At 58.0% G+C, this 16,079-nt stretch overlaps 4 protein-coding genes across 4 annotated transcripts; all 4 read left to right on the top strand.

Moving 5' to 3' along the window:
• Positions 1-642: 642 nt before the first annotated feature.
• On the top strand, positions 643-1,950 carry TRAVEDRAFT_44370 (uncharacterized protein; the record flags this gene model as incomplete). The annotated part of the gene is made up of 1 exon (XM_008036826.1): positions 643-1,950. One exon carries the CDS (start codon positions 643-645, stop codon positions 1,948-1,950), a length of 1,308 nt encoding a protein of 435 aa, XP_008035017.1.
• A 924-nt stretch (positions 1,951-2,874) lies between these two features.
• Positions 2,875-6,980, top strand: TRAVEDRAFT_162859 (uncharacterized protein; the record flags this gene model as incomplete). The annotated part of the gene is made up of 13 exons (XM_008037283.1): positions 2,875-3,088; positions 3,151-3,335; positions 3,384-3,863; positions 3,917-4,406; positions 4,460-4,687; positions 4,745-5,035; positions 5,092-5,628; positions 5,686-5,835; positions 5,892-6,154; positions 6,209-6,427; positions 6,483-6,624; positions 6,678-6,873; positions 6,930-6,980. The coding sequence occupies 7 exons, from the start codon at positions 2,875-2,877 to the stop codon at positions 5,118-5,120; spliced, it is 1,917 nt and encodes a 638-aa protein (XP_008035474.1). The 3' UTR covers positions 5,121-5,628; positions 5,686-5,835; positions 5,892-6,154; positions 6,209-6,427; positions 6,483-6,624; positions 6,678-6,873; positions 6,930-6,980.
• Positions 6,981-9,949: 2,969 nt separating this feature from the next.
• Positions 9,950-10,776, top strand: TRAVEDRAFT_116141 (uncharacterized protein; the record flags this gene model as incomplete). Its single annotated transcript, XM_008037282.1, has 5 exons — positions 9,950-10,243; positions 10,316-10,393; positions 10,454-10,483; positions 10,540-10,659; positions 10,723-10,776. Coding segments are annotated over 5 exons (576 nt in total), but the record flags the coding sequence as incomplete, so codon positions are not given.
• A 1,079-nt stretch (positions 10,777-11,855) lies between these two features.
• TRAVEDRAFT_27121 (phytase) lies at positions 11,856-15,988 on the top strand. Its single transcript, XM_008036613.1, has 16 exons — positions 11,856-12,112; positions 12,256-12,266; positions 12,320-12,489; positions 12,547-12,671; positions 12,727-12,788; positions 12,842-13,125; positions 13,188-13,915; positions 13,975-14,177; positions 14,239-14,438; positions 14,498-14,768; positions 14,825-14,897; positions 14,959-15,006; positions 15,066-15,176; positions 15,236-15,435; positions 15,488-15,755; positions 15,809-15,988. The coding sequence occupies exons 1-7, from the start codon at positions 11,914-11,916 to the stop codon at positions 13,666-13,668; spliced, it is 1,332 nt and encodes a 443-aa protein (XP_008034804.1). The 5' UTR covers positions 11,856-11,913; the 3' UTR covers positions 13,669-13,915; positions 13,975-14,177; positions 14,239-14,438; positions 14,498-14,768; positions 14,825-14,897; positions 14,959-15,006; positions 15,066-15,176; positions 15,236-15,435; positions 15,488-15,755; positions 15,809-15,988.
• The last annotated feature ends 91 nt before the right edge of the window (positions 15,989-16,079 follow it).

Raw genomic sequence — 16,079 nt, 5'->3', positions numbered from 1 at the left:
ACTACACCATCCTTCGAGCGTCCATCGCGCAAGCCTGAGTTGCCAGGAGTTTTGATCTGCACCTTGGTGCCTCCAATATATGTGCTGGTGCTGGAATCGAAATGTAAGCTTAATCGTCTTAAAAACATCTACGTCTTCAACTTTTAGATCACTTACAGTATGTAGTCGGTAAGTTTCGACCCTGGCCTGAGGCTCTTGCGTCTGGTCCATCGACTTATTACTTGCACTCTATACTAATATCTTAGAAGAATTATACGGTAGGGACATGCTCGATTACGTTTTTGCATAGGTGCGCATGGACCCTACATACGTGTCGCCACCCTCGGCGTTGACAGGCTGACCTGAGGTCCAAGCACAAAGCCCCCCAATACTTCAAGCCACACATATGCTTGGTCGTCAAACCCGGCAACGCACAGCATGTCATTTACGTGCGACGATACGCTTTGTCCCAGTCAGTGGGCCACGCCATAACGTACCTGTCAATGCTTTGCCCGCGGGTTATATAAGTATGGCTGGACATGCGCCGTACTGTACCCCTTACAGGCGGCCACATTTCACAGAAGGTACGCGTTTTGCCTTTGCTGCAGTGGATAATCTTGACTTTCGCTTTAGTGCATAAACCATATCAACTTGGTCAACATAATGTCGACTGCACCTCGTTTCTACATCGCGCTGCTCAACGGAGAGGTTCTCAACAGTCAGCAAGTCGACTTCCCATACCGCTTCCAATGCATTCTGTCGCATCCATACCTGATAAGGGGGCTTGGATGCGTTGTAGCCACTGTCGACCAGCTCGAGTTTCTGCGCCCATTGCTCACCCAACAGATGCCTTGTTTAGAATTGCTGGACATCAGGGTGAAGCAATGTACGGGCCCAGAATCCGTATGTCTCGGTGGACCCATGCTGGACTTGTCTACGGCACGCTTAATGGCTGTCAAGAGGCTACGGTTGGACGGCATCGCTGTAGATATGGCGGCGCCTTTTCTATGCGGCCTGCGTCACCTCACCTTGAACCAGTTCCCTGGCATCGAACGGCGCTTGCCGCTATCGCAGTTCGTGGCCTCGATATCCAACTTCCGCCGCCTCGAGACGCTTGAACTTCGCAATTACAGTGGCTTTCTAGTGACCAAGACGACGCAACCCGTAGATCCGGTTCACCTACCGTCGCTGAAGAAGCTAGGCATCTGCGACACGCCCTCCGTCACGGCTTCACTCCTCCAAGCCCTGTACCTGCCCGCAGATGCGATCCTCCACGTAATTGTGGACATCAAAGGATTTTACCCGGACGACCTCGGTGACCTGTTCTCCTCAGCACTACCGGCGGACAAGAAAACCCTCCCTATCCTTAAGGATATCAGACGCGTCGACGTCAACCTCATTGGAAGCACTTTCAGCCTCATCGGTATGACTCTCGAGGGCGCCAAGATCACGCTCGAAATCGACCTAGACCTCGAGTTCACCCTCGGGCTCATCGCGCGCGATCACGTCTACGAAGCCACCGTGCGCAGCCTCGACCGCATCTTCGCCGACTCCCCGCTTTGTTATATCGGCCTCAGCGGCAACCTCGCCTGCCTCACGGCCCACTCGTGGCGCGCTGCCTTCGCCCCGTTCCCGGACCTAGAGAGGCTCAAGCTGGAGGACGTCGGGAAGCACAGCGCGGGCGCATTATCCCTCTTAGAGGTCCTCGGCAGTCCTGCTGGAACGCCGGCGCAGATGCCCTGTCCGAAGCTCGACACCCTGTGTATGCGTGGGAGTGCATACGGGTTTGAGCTGCTGGACGAGAGCGAGGCGTGTCTGACGCGCCGTCAAACAGCGACCGGCACGATGCTGAGGAGGTTGTGGCTTGGGCTGGGTCTGCATGTACAGGACGACAAGGCGCGGCTGCAGCTGTGCAGGAAGACCCTCGCACAGATGGTGGAAATTTTCACGATTCAGCCTGTGACTTGCTAGCCCATCTCGGTTTCGTGTTTCGACCTCGCACAGCCGGTTGTGTATTATATGTGTCAACATCTTCCGTGGACTGTATAGTAGAATATATTACCCGTACGATCCGATATACTACACCTATAATATTGCTCGATCCTTACGTATATAATATTGATGCTGCAGAAGAATACATCGACCGTGTACACAGACTTACAGAAACTAGGCCATGAACCGATAACCTGAGGTCTACGCGAGAGCAGATACGGCTGTCTAGGTGAGAATCGAACCTCAAGGATACCTCTGCAGTAAGTAATAGTACCAAGGGCGGCCCGGACGTTCTTGCGCGCGGAGGTAGTCGGGGCGAAGTAGAGACCCCATCTAGACGTGAAGCCTCCGTGTATGACCTGCGAAGCAGCCTTCATCGCCGATTATAGCCGGCAGGAATAGCATGCACAGGGTAAGAAGCTGGAGAAGCATGCGTTTGGGGGCGGCGTTGATTTCCTTCGACATTGCGAAGCCACTTTGTGCGTGGATGCTGATGAGTTGACAGCCCACAAGGCTACGCCTAGCAGATCTGTAACGTGCAGAGAAGAGCTATTGGCGTGGATTAATGCAGGTATTTGGAGTTTGAGTCTATTGCATGAGGGTTCATGTATAGCAATGCAGGTCCGACGAGTAACTGACTCCGACGAGGGAATTTGAGGCCTTCTTGCTCAGTACACTTGAAACGTATGATCCGCACCTGGAGGGACATGATAGCGGACAAAGGTCGGAAATGAGAGCAGCGTAGAAAACGCGAGGCGCTGACTATGGTGGGACGAGCAGAGATGACATGATGGTAGCTGCAGTCTGAGTTTGAGCGAGCTGCTGTGGCACACCCCGCGTCCCGCCGCTGTGCGCTTCAGCCACCCAGCTCTTTCCTCCACCCCCGCCACGCCCGCATCCAAAATGCCGCCAGGCAACACCGCGAGCCACGAAGAGGCCGAGCCGAAGGGTGAATCCTCCGGCCAGGCGTTTTCGCTCGAGAACATCCTCAGCGGAGACCACGAAAATATCGAGCACCCTACCGCACCCAAAGAGGCGCTGACGTCGGCCGGCGGATGGGACGAAGAGACCGCGGGGCAGGAGACCGTCGCGCATGGGTTCTGTGTAGAATGCGAAGGTGCGTAGCGTAGAGCAGCGGCATATATCTCGCACTTTTGAGTTTAATGCGGAGGCCATCAGATCAGCCTGCCCAGGTTTTCTGCGAGACGTGCTCGGATAACTTCTGTGAAGTCTGCTTCCACGCCCAGCACCGGAAGGGTACTCGGAAACGACATGCTACTCGTGCGCTCTCAGGACCTCAGGGGAAGAAGGCCAAGACGGAAGAGGCCAAGCCCACGAACGGAGAAGCCACGAATGGAGACGAGGTACGGCCTACTTCGCGGCATGCTGTGTGTGGCTCACCTTTGCTCCAGATGACTGTGGACGACGAAGAATCCGACGAGGAACTAGAACGCGCCGCAGATGAGGGTTCTTCCTCCGCCAAGATCGACATCGTCCTCTCTTCGCAGCCTACGCCCGGATCAGCCGTCGGCGAATGGTTCGTCGAGCGCTCGAAGTTCATTCCCGTACGCCTCACGCTCGAGGAGCGCAAGTTCCTCCGCCTGCTCGAGGCCGCGCTCAGCGTATCGGAGTATACGGACAAGATCGACACCATTGGCTTCGGCCTTTCCAAGGCGAAGCGGATCGTTCACCAGATCCGTGAGCTATGCGCGATCCTGTCCGGGCTCGTCCTTTCCGCAGACTACAAGCAGGGGCAGGAGCTCTTCCAAGACCGCGACTTCGCGTCGAACGACAATTTCTACCAGGGCATATTCGAGCTCGGCCGGCGGCATAAGATCATGAACCCTGACAAGATGCGCTCGACGTATGGCAAGCTCATCTACTTGTTGCAGGTCAGCATTTCCTTGCCCGGCTCGTCTTCCCTGCACTGACAGCCACCCTTCAGGACAGCCAAACACCTGAAGTCAAGGACCTGCTTAGCTTCACGTGCGTCAAGCCCATCAAGACGGTCTTCACCGTACTCGAGGAGCACGACGCGCTCGACCTGCTCCGGGACGACCTCGTCTCGATTGCGACAAAGGAAATTTACTCCGAGGGCCGCTCGCGGCGCGAGATCCAGAAGGACATCAAGAGCAAGGAGCGTGCGCTTGAGACGCTCGCGAGCAAGTACGCGCGCAAGGGCTTCAGCGAGGAGTCGGTGCGCCAGTGTCTGTACAGTATCGGCGACAACCATGCCTTCCTGCGCGCGAACCGTGATCCGTGCGAGCGCATGATCACGCACTTGAAGCAGCACTTCCACCCGACGCAAGCGCCAGACGGCAAACGCAGTCTCGCGATCAAGAGCGGGAAGGGTGGGGCGCGCCTCACGCACGACCACTCGAAGCAGTACGCATATGTGCTACAGAGCTTGACGCTATGGCGGGAGATTCTACATGGTCAGTCGCAGCAGATATTGTACGTGCGATCCTTCTGACGGTCAAACCCACAGATATGTTCCACTTGTGGACCCTCGCGGAAGGCGATCTACTCAACGAGAATGTCCCGTACCGCCTGCGCGATACCGGTCAGGGCCTGAACCGTGTCCAGGCTGCCCCCAAGACTTCGCGCATGATGCACGCTATCCTGAATCGTGCACAGCGTAGCATCGGCTCCTGGGTTGGCTCCTCCGTCATCCACATGGGCGACCACAACGTCCCGAATGCGCTCATGTTCATCGGTGTGTATCTGACGGCCTAGCTAACGCGCCCTAGGCTGACCACATACGCGTCGACAGACAAGTACTCGCAAGTGTACCGCATCCTCCTCCCCATCTGCAACACACTCGACCAGATCCCACGCATCATTGAGAACCCTGCGCTGCGTTCGTATATCGAAGATGAGTGGGGCTCGCCCGAGGGTCTCGCACGCGAGATCCTCGCCGACTTCTTCCGCCACGGTTTCGACGGCTCCGGCGCAGGCAACTACTTCGACGCAGGTTCGTGTATCGACGGTCGGCTTACCAGCGCGTGGAATTGGTGCTCCACGCTGGAGAAGAAGCGTTTCTTCCCAATTTTCCTACTGTCAGGTCAGTCTCACAGCTACCTCTGCGACCTCAATTACGCTGACTGTCGATGCGTTCAGGCTTTATCGGTTTCGACGGAGAATGGTAGAACGCCCCGGCTTCAACATCAATCGTACTGTTAGATCGCTTTCGCGCGCACTGCTTTGATACATCATCTGTGGATACAACACGTCTATTACAGCTCATAACACGTAGATGTTTTTGCACGCATCGGCGCGCCCCAAGCATACAGTCCCATGCGCCCAGTGCAGGAAACCGTGAAAAGCCGCCAGAGCAGCTCCGGTGATTTTGATAACGTCTCCGAAAAATGTAGCGGAAGCGCGCTCATGCGGCGACAGCCTGCGCGGCTGCCGGGGTCTCCGCGCCTGCTGGGGTAGGGACAGCGGGGGTGACGTTTGTGGGTGCGTCTCCGCCCGCCTTCTTGCGGCTCGCCGAGACAACCTCGAGGACGCTCGCGAGGCCGGCCTTCCACGCCTGCAGCCGCTTCTCGAGCACCTCCCACTGCTCCCGCTCGAATGCGCGCGCGGTCGCGCGGGTGACGTGCAGCGTTTGCGCCGTCTGCGAGAGCTTGCCAGAAAGGAGACCAGCGCGAATGACTGGGATCGCGGTGAGCAACCACCCAAGGACAGTAAGTTGAAGGGGAGGGCACATACCATCGATGACCCATGACTCAACCTGCGAAGGCTCAACCTGCAGCACGGAGGCGATCACGGAGTACGGAACGTCGCGGCCCATATTCTGGAAGCCGAGGGTCGCGAGAGTGAGTAGGCGGATCTTGCGCTCCAATTGTGCACTGTCGAGTTCTGAGGGGAGAACGATCAGAACTGACATACATGGACGGTATGCGATGAGGTCATACCGTATTTCGCAATAGCGTCGGCGTGACTGTCGGCCCACGCCTTGTATTGCGGGAGACCCTCGTTGAGGAAGATCTGCAGCAGCGCGAAGAGCTCGTGCCCTTTTGCGGCGACTACAGCATCGAGACGGAAGAGGGTATCGAAGTCGAAGTATGAAGGAAGGCGGAGCGCGGCGGCCACAGCATCGATTGCTGCTGCCTGGGCGACAGGGGAGGAAGGGGGAAGGGAGCGGACGTAGGAAAGTTGGTACTGGTACGATGATGTACTAGAGACGAAGGGGTGTCAGGTATTGAAGACGGAGGTAGGCGACTGGACTCACGGGTTGCCGGCCTTCGTGAATGCGTGTACGATCAGCTTGAGGAACCCGCTCTTCTCCTCGGAGGAGATCTCCCATTCCGACAGCCACTTGTCGACCTCAATTTGGGAGATGCCGAGGAGCTCGAGCTCGTCGTTGGCGCTCGCATAATCGAGGAGAGTTTGGTAGACGGTCAGACGCAGGGGGGAGCGTCGGGAGATGGAGTTGAAGAGGTTGGAAAGTCTGTAACATACATCATGTGAGGGGGAGGGTATTGATGAGCATGAGAGCGACATACATCCGGAACTTTGTGGAGGTGTGATCGGGGGCCGAGACGATGGCCTTGAGCAGAGTATCGAGGCGCGCACGGGTTTCGGGTGCGTCGAGAGCGTAAAGGGTGAGGAAATGGGAGAAGAGGAGGTTGAAAAAGCCCTCGATCTCTGCAAAGCGAGAAGTAAGGAGGAGCTACATAAGATGGAGGAGCCGGACGTACCCTTCTCCGTGCCCTCACCCAGTCCCTTCACCTGCTCAATAACCGAGCCAAGCACACTCCGTCTCCTCTCCTCATCCTCGTCAATGGGCTTCTGACCCTCCGGGGTCGTCACGGCATCCTTGAAAGGTTGCAAGAAGGCTTCCCGGGCATCTTCAGAAATAGAGCGGGCCAAGTAGTTTACGAGCTCGAGGATCTGGACGCGACACTGTCAGCTATTCGCTCATTTTCTATGGCGGTGTATGCACGTACCTGCTCCTCGAACGTGCCCTCAGCGAAGATGGATATTGAGTCTGTTGCAGCCATGTTTACTGATCGTTTTCGCCAAAGGTCAGGATGCTCGAAATTCAAGAGCAAGCCGCGCCACAACACGACCAAACACCCTTCGTTTGCGATCGAGCGCCCGTTCTGTGCCATTTGCTGTTTCCCGCGAGCACTATATGCCAAGTACTGTCTGCTGTCCTCTCAACCGCACTTCCAGCTCTTTCTGCAGCGTGTGGTCTATGCAATGGGCCTGTTCGCTCTGTGTGTCTTCATCGGCCTCACACAACTGCCAGTCTGCGGCCCGGGCGGGAAGAGTGTGCGGCCCAAGCTTCTTCTGCCAAACCTTGAGCTTCCTGGTGCTGCGGTAGCTTGAACGTGCCAGACTCTTCTGGTCCTCTCATCATACCGTGTACAAGCCTGCATCGGCCAGTATTCCTGAGATACTTACGGACTGTTCCGGCGCTCCCGGTCAAAAAAGCAGTCTCCGACTTGTGTTCCTAGACACCGTCGTATATCTTGCTCTCAAGCCGCGATGCCACTCGCCCCGTATATTGCACCACCCTCGTATGACAGCGTCATTCAATCGTGAGTAATGCTACTTTCAAACCTTTGGTCTAAATTCAAGTCACTGAACAAGACACAGCAACGAACGGACTCACCTCACCACGGGGGTAGACAGACCGCGGAAGATCAACGTGTACGGGGTATATGGCGTGCTCATAATCCTCTTCGCCCTTTTCATCGCGCAGAACGCTGGTCTCGTGCGTTGTCCGCTCAACGACGCCCCTGCCGCGGAGAAGGAAGTGATTCGTCGGCAATGGGGTCATGAACGCAACGCGCACCAGGCCGAGCTCGCCCAGTGGGGCCGGGAACGCGAGGAACACACTGGCGAACTGCGCGCCTGGGAAGACGAACGGGCTGCACATCGTGCGGAGCACAAGCACTGGCTCAGCGAGCGCGCAGAGGAGGAGGAGGCCTGGCGCAGGAAGCGGGACGCCTGGCGCAAGCAGCAGGAGCAGGAGCGTTGGGAGGAAGAGACGCGGCGGCAAGCGATTCGCGAGGCTTTCAGGTTGGAGCGCGAGGAGGAGGAGCGCCAGCGGCAGACGGCCCGTGACGAGTTCCAGGCCGAGAGAGAGAGCTGGCGCAGGGAGCGAGAAGCGGAGGAGCACAAGCGTCAGGCAGCGCGTGACGAATTCCAGGCCGAGAGAGACGGCTGGCGCAGGCAGCGAGAGGCGGAGGAGCACCAGCGTCAGACAGCTCGTGATGAATTTCAGGCCGAGAGGGAAGGTTGGCGCAGGCAACGCGAGGAGGAGGAGCGCCATAGGTTAGAGGTCGTGCGCCGGAGCCAGGGTGTGTACTGGACGGAGCCGCGCGGCGATGAGCATTGCCATTCATTTGGGACCCGCGCGTACTCCTCGTACCTCAAGGACATCCCTGGCGACCTCAACTGGCTGGAGGTATGCAATAACATGCCGCCTGTCGTAATACACGGCCGAGAAATGGGCAGCTCCCCGCACAAGTGCGAACGCGATGTAAGTTCCAACTGCGATACGCTTCTGTTGGAATGTGCTCACGCTTTGTGTAGAAAAACGGTGAGGTAGTCGGTGTCTGGCTTGTCGACTTCGATGAGCCCGCCTGCAAGCCTTACTGGAATGAAATCGTCGACAAGGTACGGACACGGCCCCAAAGGGAACACGAACGTCTGATTGACTTGATTATAACTCTCTTGTAATGTGAAGGGGTGTGCCCCAGGGCGCACCGGCATCCAGGTAAGTACGAGCAACAACGACTGTATCCTCTTCCAATTGAGTCAACCCCCACAGCGGCTTGAGGCTCGTCTCGATGGGATCGAATATCGCGACGATTGGTACAGGATGTGCGCCACGACGCCTGCCGTGATCCACTTCACACCATTTGAGAGCCCTACAAGTTGCGAGGACAGGGTACGTGTCTTGTCTTAACCCTCGGCGTTGTTCGGTTTTTGAGGCGGGTCTTTCTCTTAGGGCCGCTGGTATGGTATGGTGGGTATGTGGGACTATCCCAACCCCAGCTGCCGCTAGGAAGAAAGCGTACAGAACGTCGGCCGACGCAGTTCTCGTGTGCCTTGCTTGCTGTAACCGAGAGCCTCGGAGTAGCACACTAAGCATTCGGACCAAGACGTGTTTACGTAGTCATCTTCGGGCGTTCTATGTTAGTGAACACTCTCATCATCTGTGGTGCATATTGACGTTAAGCGTGTTCCCCCACGGTTAGGACTCTACATTGAGTGCTGCGCTTCTACTGGGGTCCTCAGCTCTCTTCGACTGGCCGCTTTGCTTGGAAAGACCTATGCCGTTTCAGAACGGACACCCGTGCTTGAAATTTTGAAATGGGAGCCTATCAGACACGAGGCGGGCTTCTTCGCCAAACCTCGAGTCTCCTGCGGCACTGCGGTAGCTCATTAAAGTGCGCCAGGCTCTCCTTGTCCTCTCCCCCATCCTTTACGATGTCGTTCGACCAATATGTTTCTCCACCCCCGTACGACAGCATCAACAGATCGTGAGCGGTGCCACTTTCCTCATAACCCGAAGTCGCTGAACGAAGACTACAGAAATGAGCGGACCTCCCTCACCAAGGGAGTAGAAAAACCACGCAAGGCCGGCGTATACAGCGTGTACGGCCTGCTCGCCATCTTCGTCGTCCTCTTCCTCGCGCAGAACGCCGGCCTCGTGCGCTGCCCGCTGGACGACGTTCCTGCCGCGGAGAAAGCGGCGCTCCGACGCCAATGGGGTACTGAACGGGAGGCGCACCAGACGGAGAGCGCCCGGTGGACACGGGAACGCAGGGAGCACACTGCCGAGCTGCGTGTCTGGGAGCACGAGCGGGTCGTGCACCGTGAGGAGCGCGAGGACTGGCTGGCGCAGCGCAAGAAGGACGAGGAGACTTGGCGGCAACAGCAGGAGGCGGCGCGCGACGCGTTCGAGCGGGAGCGCCGGGAGGAGGAGGCCGAGAGACAGGCTGCGCGTGATGCGTGGAAGGAGGAGGGTGAGGCGGAGGAGCGCAAGAGGCAAGAGGTGCGCGATGCGTTCGAGCGGGAACGCGCGGACGAAGAACGCCACCGGCTGGAGGTCGTGCGCAGGAGCCAGGGCGTGTACTGGACGGAGCCGCACGGGGACTGGCGCTGCCATGCGTACGGGACCCGGATCTACACTTCGTACCTCCGCGACATCCCGGACGGCATGAACTGGCTCGAGGTGTGCGACAACATGCCGCCGGTCGTCATCCATGGCCGGGAAGTGAACAAGCCGTCGAAGTGCGAGCGCAACGTGAGTCGTCCACATCGGCGCATGTACGGAGTGACCGCGAGGGATTTGCTGATTTCGTGGTTCCAGAACAAGGGGGAGGTGACCGGTGTCTGGTACATCGATTTCGACGAACCTAGCTGCCAGCCCTACTGGGGTAACATCGCTGACAAGGTACGAGCAACATCCCGAACATTGCAGAGGGCCTTCGCTGACCTGTTTGTGGTATGACAGGGCTGCATCTCGGGGCAGACAGGATACCAGGTGAGCGCTGATATCGAATGCACATCCCACTCCCGCTGAGCTATCTGAAACCATAGCGTCTCGAAGCTCGCCTCGATGGCATGAGTAAAGGTGCAGACTGGAACATGATGTGCACGACGACGGCGGCCACGATCCACGGCGTGCACTTCAATCACCCTACCACTTGCGAGGACAGGGTACGTCTCTTTGCTCGATGTCTGCGAGGGATCGGATACCATGCTGACAGGGCTGCTTACCAGGGCAAGTGGGGCATGGTGGGTATCTGGCACTACACCAACGTCAACTGCCTTTAGGGGCCTTGCAGAACGTTCGTTGTAGCAATTTTCGGCGTCAAAATTTCTTCTCCCCTGTCAGTCGTTTGTTGAATAGCGCATCCATGGGTGTACGAATAGCCGAACGAGAGGCTGGGGCCACTGGGACGAACGAGACCGCGGCTCCGTTTACCATTCGTTCGCGGGTTTCGCTGTGTTCCTGATGAGATTCGGAAAAAAAAACAAGGCGCTGTGAGCAAGTGCGAGAAGAGTCATCAGAGCCCCAGTGCACGGGCAAGTATCTGCGTGGAGGTCCCGGAGGAGAGTGGATGCAAACGCCGGACGAAAGCGCGGTCAGATATGTTGTGACGTAGGTACGTCACACGGCATCCAGGGGATTCCAGGGCGGAGCGAAAACCTGGCGACGGTAACCTCCGCATCCTTGCCTCCGTACCTGCACTGCGTGCACCCATCAGCGTTGCGCTCACCTCACCGTTCTTCTGAATATCTTCTACCACAGCCTCCTCTTCTACCTTCTCAGTCCCCACGCCATCAGAAGACGTCTCTGGGGTCGGGACACTGGCAGCGTCATGTCTTGCCGACGGTGCGACGTGGCGTTGAAACGAAAACACAACCCTTCGTGTCGGCTTACCCAGTATGGTGATTCATGTGGATGCAGGTCTACTGCGCTTTGAATATCGCCACTGGATGGGAGTCGCATCGATTTGCCCGAGATGTCGGGGTTGTGCTTGGCTTCGCGAGTCGTCGTCGAAAGGGCGGCCAATCAAGAATCTGGACGGCACTCCTCGAAGGTCTTGGCACGCGCATCATGTGGGTCCAGGGAGGTGGATGAGAATGTAGCCGGCCGACAGCACGATGTCCCGCGTCGTCGACGACCGTTGCAGTCGCCGACGCGTCGGACGCGTTCATCACGTGGGTCGTATATAACGCGGTATCGTCGGGCTCGACGAACGTGCATCCATCTTCCCCGGCGCCACGCCCCCACATTCGTTCAATCTTAGCAGCCGTCCGTGGTACGTGCTCTCCTCTACTTAACGTCCATGTGCTCCCCCCATGCCCTCGCGTCCCCGACGTCTGGACACCACCCCCCTCCTCCCTCGCGACGACGGTGCTGACCTTTTCCAAAAGCCCAGGTCTTCGATAGCCCCCCGCGTGACCATGGCGTTCTCCATCTTGGCCTCGCTGCTCTTCGTGTGTTACGCATACGCCAGGGCTGTGCCCCGCGCATATATTCAGTTCCGCGACACCTCCGCGTGTCTAAACGTAACACGCGATGTTCAGCAGAGCTGGTCCATGTACTCTCCCTATTTCCCAGCAGCGGATTATGTGGCTCCGCCCGCGAGCTGCCAGATTAATCAGGTATGTACAACTCATTCACGATTGGCGTGCGAGCGAGGTAGTCTGCAGCGAGGCATCCTCGCGCAGACCGTCTTATTCTTTTTCGTCGTGCCATTTGGTGATATACGCTCGCGCGACACTTCACTCACTCTTATTTCATACAGGTCCACATCGTACGTGAAGAAAGCTATCCATCTGCGAATCTCGCGCTGAGCGCCCGCTGCAGATCCAACGTCATGGTGCACGCTTTCCCACGTCCGGCGCAGCCAAGCGCATCCAGGCGGCAGTAGCGAAGCTGAAGGCCGCGTCCAACTACACCGATCCCCTGCTCGCGTTCGTCACGAACTATACCTACAGCTTAGGTCAAGACAGCCTCGTCGAACTCGGTGCGACTCAGTAGGTTTCCAACATGTCGCTCTTCCTTGCTCGTTTATTGATTATGCGCCTCATTAGGTCCTCTGAAGCGGGCCAGGAGGCGTTCGCGCGGTACTCGTCTCTCGTGAGCGCGGACGAGCTTCCCTTCGTTCGGGCGTCAGGCTCAGATCGCGTCGTGGCGACTGCCAACAACTGGACTGCAGGCGAGTTCATTAAGTACTCTGCAAGAATATACAACTAACCCACTGCTATGCTTAGGCTTCGCGCTCGCGAGCTCGGATAGCATCAAGCCCGTGCTCTCAGTTATCATCTCCGAGGCGGTGCGTCCCGCTAAATAGACACACGTCTCCCGCACGCGCTGATGCACTTGTAGGGCAATGATACCCTCGACGACAACATGTGCCCTGCTGCAGGCGATTCGGATACCCAGGTCAACGAATGGCTCGCGCAGTTCGCACCGCCGATGACCGCTCGTCTCAACGCAGGCGCACCCGGCGCGAACCTCACGGACACGGACACCTACAACCTGCTCACGCTATGCCCGTTCGAGACTGTAGCCACCGAGCAGCGTAGCGAATTCTGCGACATTTACGAGGAGCTGCAGGCGGAAGCCGCCTTCGCATACAACGCCGATCTCGACAAGTTCTACGGCACTGGGTGCGTTGTCTGGAAAACCCCGCACGTGGAACCATCTTCCTGACACATCCATTCGCTTGCAGATACGGCCAGCCCCTCGGCCCCGTGCAAGGTGTCGGGTACATCAACGAGCTCATCGCGCGCCTCACCGCGCAGAACGTGTCCGACCACACGCAGACGAACAGCACGCTCGACTCCTCCCCGGACACGTTCCCGCTCAACCGCACGCTCTACGCGGACTTCTCGCACGACAACCAGATGGTCGCCATCTTCTCGGCCATGGGCCTCTTCAACCAGTCCGCGCCGCTCGACCCGACGAGCCCGGACCCCGCGCGCACGTTCCTCGTGAACAAGATCGTGCCGTTCTCCGCGCGCATGGTCGTCGAGCGCCTCGACTGCGGCGGCGCGCAGAGCGTGCGGTTGCTGGTGAACGACGCGGTGCAGCCGCTCGAATTCTGCGGGGCGGACGCGAGCGGGGTGTGCACGCTGGACGCGTTCGTGGAGAGCCAGGCGTACGCGCGCAACGACGGCGAGGGCGACTTCGAGAAGTGCTTCGCGACATAGGTCCAAGTGTAGACACCCGGGGCAAGTGTACGCGCTCCGTAGACCCTTCGCGGGGAGTAGAGATGTACTTATCGATCAAAAAGAGACCCTGGCTGCTCTGCTCTCGCGCCGTGCGTCCCTCTCTTCCTTCAGCGTCTTGATCTCCGCCGAGTCGACGGGCTTGAACGCCCACGTGAGCGCGTTTCCGCCACTCCGTAGAACTCGGAGACCCATGTCCTCCAGCATGTCGTCGGCGTACTGCGGCCACCTACCACGGATGGGCAGAGCATCATTAGCATGGCTCTCGTCGATGTCGGATGGACGTACGTGAGGAATGTGAGGAATCCAGCGTAGCTGGGGTTGAGTGCGGTCGGAACCTGGGGGTAGCGCTGCTTGAGCCACGCAGCCTCACGCTCGCTCGCGGCCAATGCCGCTTCCACGCTTCCTGGGAGGCGCATCTCGTCTTCGAGGAAGTAGGACGAGATCCAGTGGGCGGCGATTTCGGATGTGTAGCCGTTGTTCGTGGACAGCTACGAGGGCGGGATCAGTTTAGGCCTCCTTGGGCTGTACGGAGGACGGCGGCAGACGCACACAGGTACCATTTACAGCGAGATCACGACGCAAGATGTTCTTCGCTGGGACGAGGCCGCGGTATACTTGCGAGGACCAGCGTCGCGTATCCGGGTGAGTAGGTGGTGGGTCCGACAGCGTCGTGTAATCCCAGCGGTTGATCTCGGAAGCCTGTGGATCGGCTGGCTGCGCATTCAGCCCCAGTTCTTCTATGGTCTCTTCTGCAAAACGCGTCGTCAGCAGGACCGGTCTGTATATAGAGCCGCTGGTCTTCGCTTACTCTCGAATAGACTCTCCCAAGACGACTTGTAGCCAGTTCCAAGGACCACGGCGTTAGCACGCAGCGTCCGGCCGTCCTCGAGCATGACCGTTTCTCCATCCGCCCCATACCCCGAGACGTGGGCAGGACTGAGAACTTCGATCTTGCCTGCGACAGCAAGCCCGTAGAAGGAGTTCTCGCGCGGGACACCTTCGTCGTTTATCCGGACGTGCCAGAACGGCGAGACGCTGTTGCGGAGGGGCGAGCCTGCGGGGACCTTTTCTGCGAGATACTGTAAGATAGCTCAATGAGAATATATCACAAGTTCTAGAAGAGTAGAAAGCTCACGGCGCTTTGAAAGAGAGCATACCATAAGAACCGGATGATGTGTTTGCCGAGCCAGGTCGTGTGCAGGAAGCGTCTGACAGGTGCATGTCTGGTTCAACAAATACCAGCCACGAAATTCGTTAAGAGATGCTCACTCAAGTTTTGTACGCAAGTTGATGTAGGGTGATATCACCGCAAGGAACCTATGTAAAACGTTCGCGTTACCTCATGTCCACTTGGGTGGGAGGGAAGCTAATCTTACCTGCTGTTCCTCAAGGCGGCCGGCAGCGGGACAGGATACGCCAGAATTGCATCTAGGTTATGGCAGACAAGGGTGACCTTGCGGCCTTCGTTGGCCAGGAATGCGCACACGCTATGATGAGTGATAAAAGGTGAGCCACAGCGGTGTGGCGAAGCGTTTGAGCCACTAACTCCTGTGCAGACTTGCCTCCTCCGACCGCTACCACCGAAGGCGCATCAGGTGCAGGGTCTTGCTGTGCCGCAGGAGCGCTGGATAGAAGCGCGTCTACTTGCGCTGCGAAATCCGCGGTGTGGATCACCGGCCCTGTGAATTGGGCGGCGAGCGCAGCCTCCGGTCCCAGTATGTCGGGCACTTTCGGGACGCTGCAGCCCTAAACACAAAGTCAGCTCATTCGCAATGGCCGCGCAGGAACGCATGCGCACCCCGGTACAGAGGACGATGCGAGCGCATTCCCTCGTATCTACACGGCCGCTCTGTAGGTCATGCACGTCGAACTGCCAGCCCTCTCCAGAGGGATGCCGCCGAACCCGTCGGACCTCCTTGCCGAACTGGATCTTGTCCTTGAGGAACGTCTCCGCGAAGGTCTCAAAGTACTTGGAGACCTCCGGGCCTGATAGGCGACCTCGGAGCGCACCTCCAGCGGCCGGTGGAGGCATATTTAGTGCCGAGAAACAATATTGCCCGTGTACGCTAGTGAGAACCGCTGTTTAGCGTCAGACCACACATTCTAGGAGCGAACTCACTTGTTGAGGTATAATCCTGGGTAGATGCGCGTCGCCGCCCATACGCCGCCGACCGAGGCATCCCGTGTAAGCACCTGCACGTCAGTGAAGCCATCTCGTATGAGCGTGTGAGCAGTGATCAATCCAGCGACGCCGGCGCCGATAACTACCACAGGACCCTTGCGGGGGTCGTGGTTTGGACTCGGATGGGAGGAAGACATGGTACGGTCTCGACGGAAGATCAGTTGCGGCCTCAATAAAAGACTCCGAGAGCGGGGACCACCTGTATCAA

Source organism: Trametes versicolor, assembly GCF_000271585.1.
Source record: "Trametes versicolor FP-101664 SS1 unplaced genomic scaffold TRAVEscaffold_3, whole genome shotgun sequence".
In the NCBI taxonomy this organism is placed as follows: Eukaryota; Fungi; Basidiomycota; class Agaricomycetes; order Polyporales; family Polyporaceae; genus Trametes; species Trametes versicolor.
The sequence above is the reverse complement of the archived record's forward strand: the minus strand, read 5'-3'. Positions and strand labels throughout refer to the sequence as shown.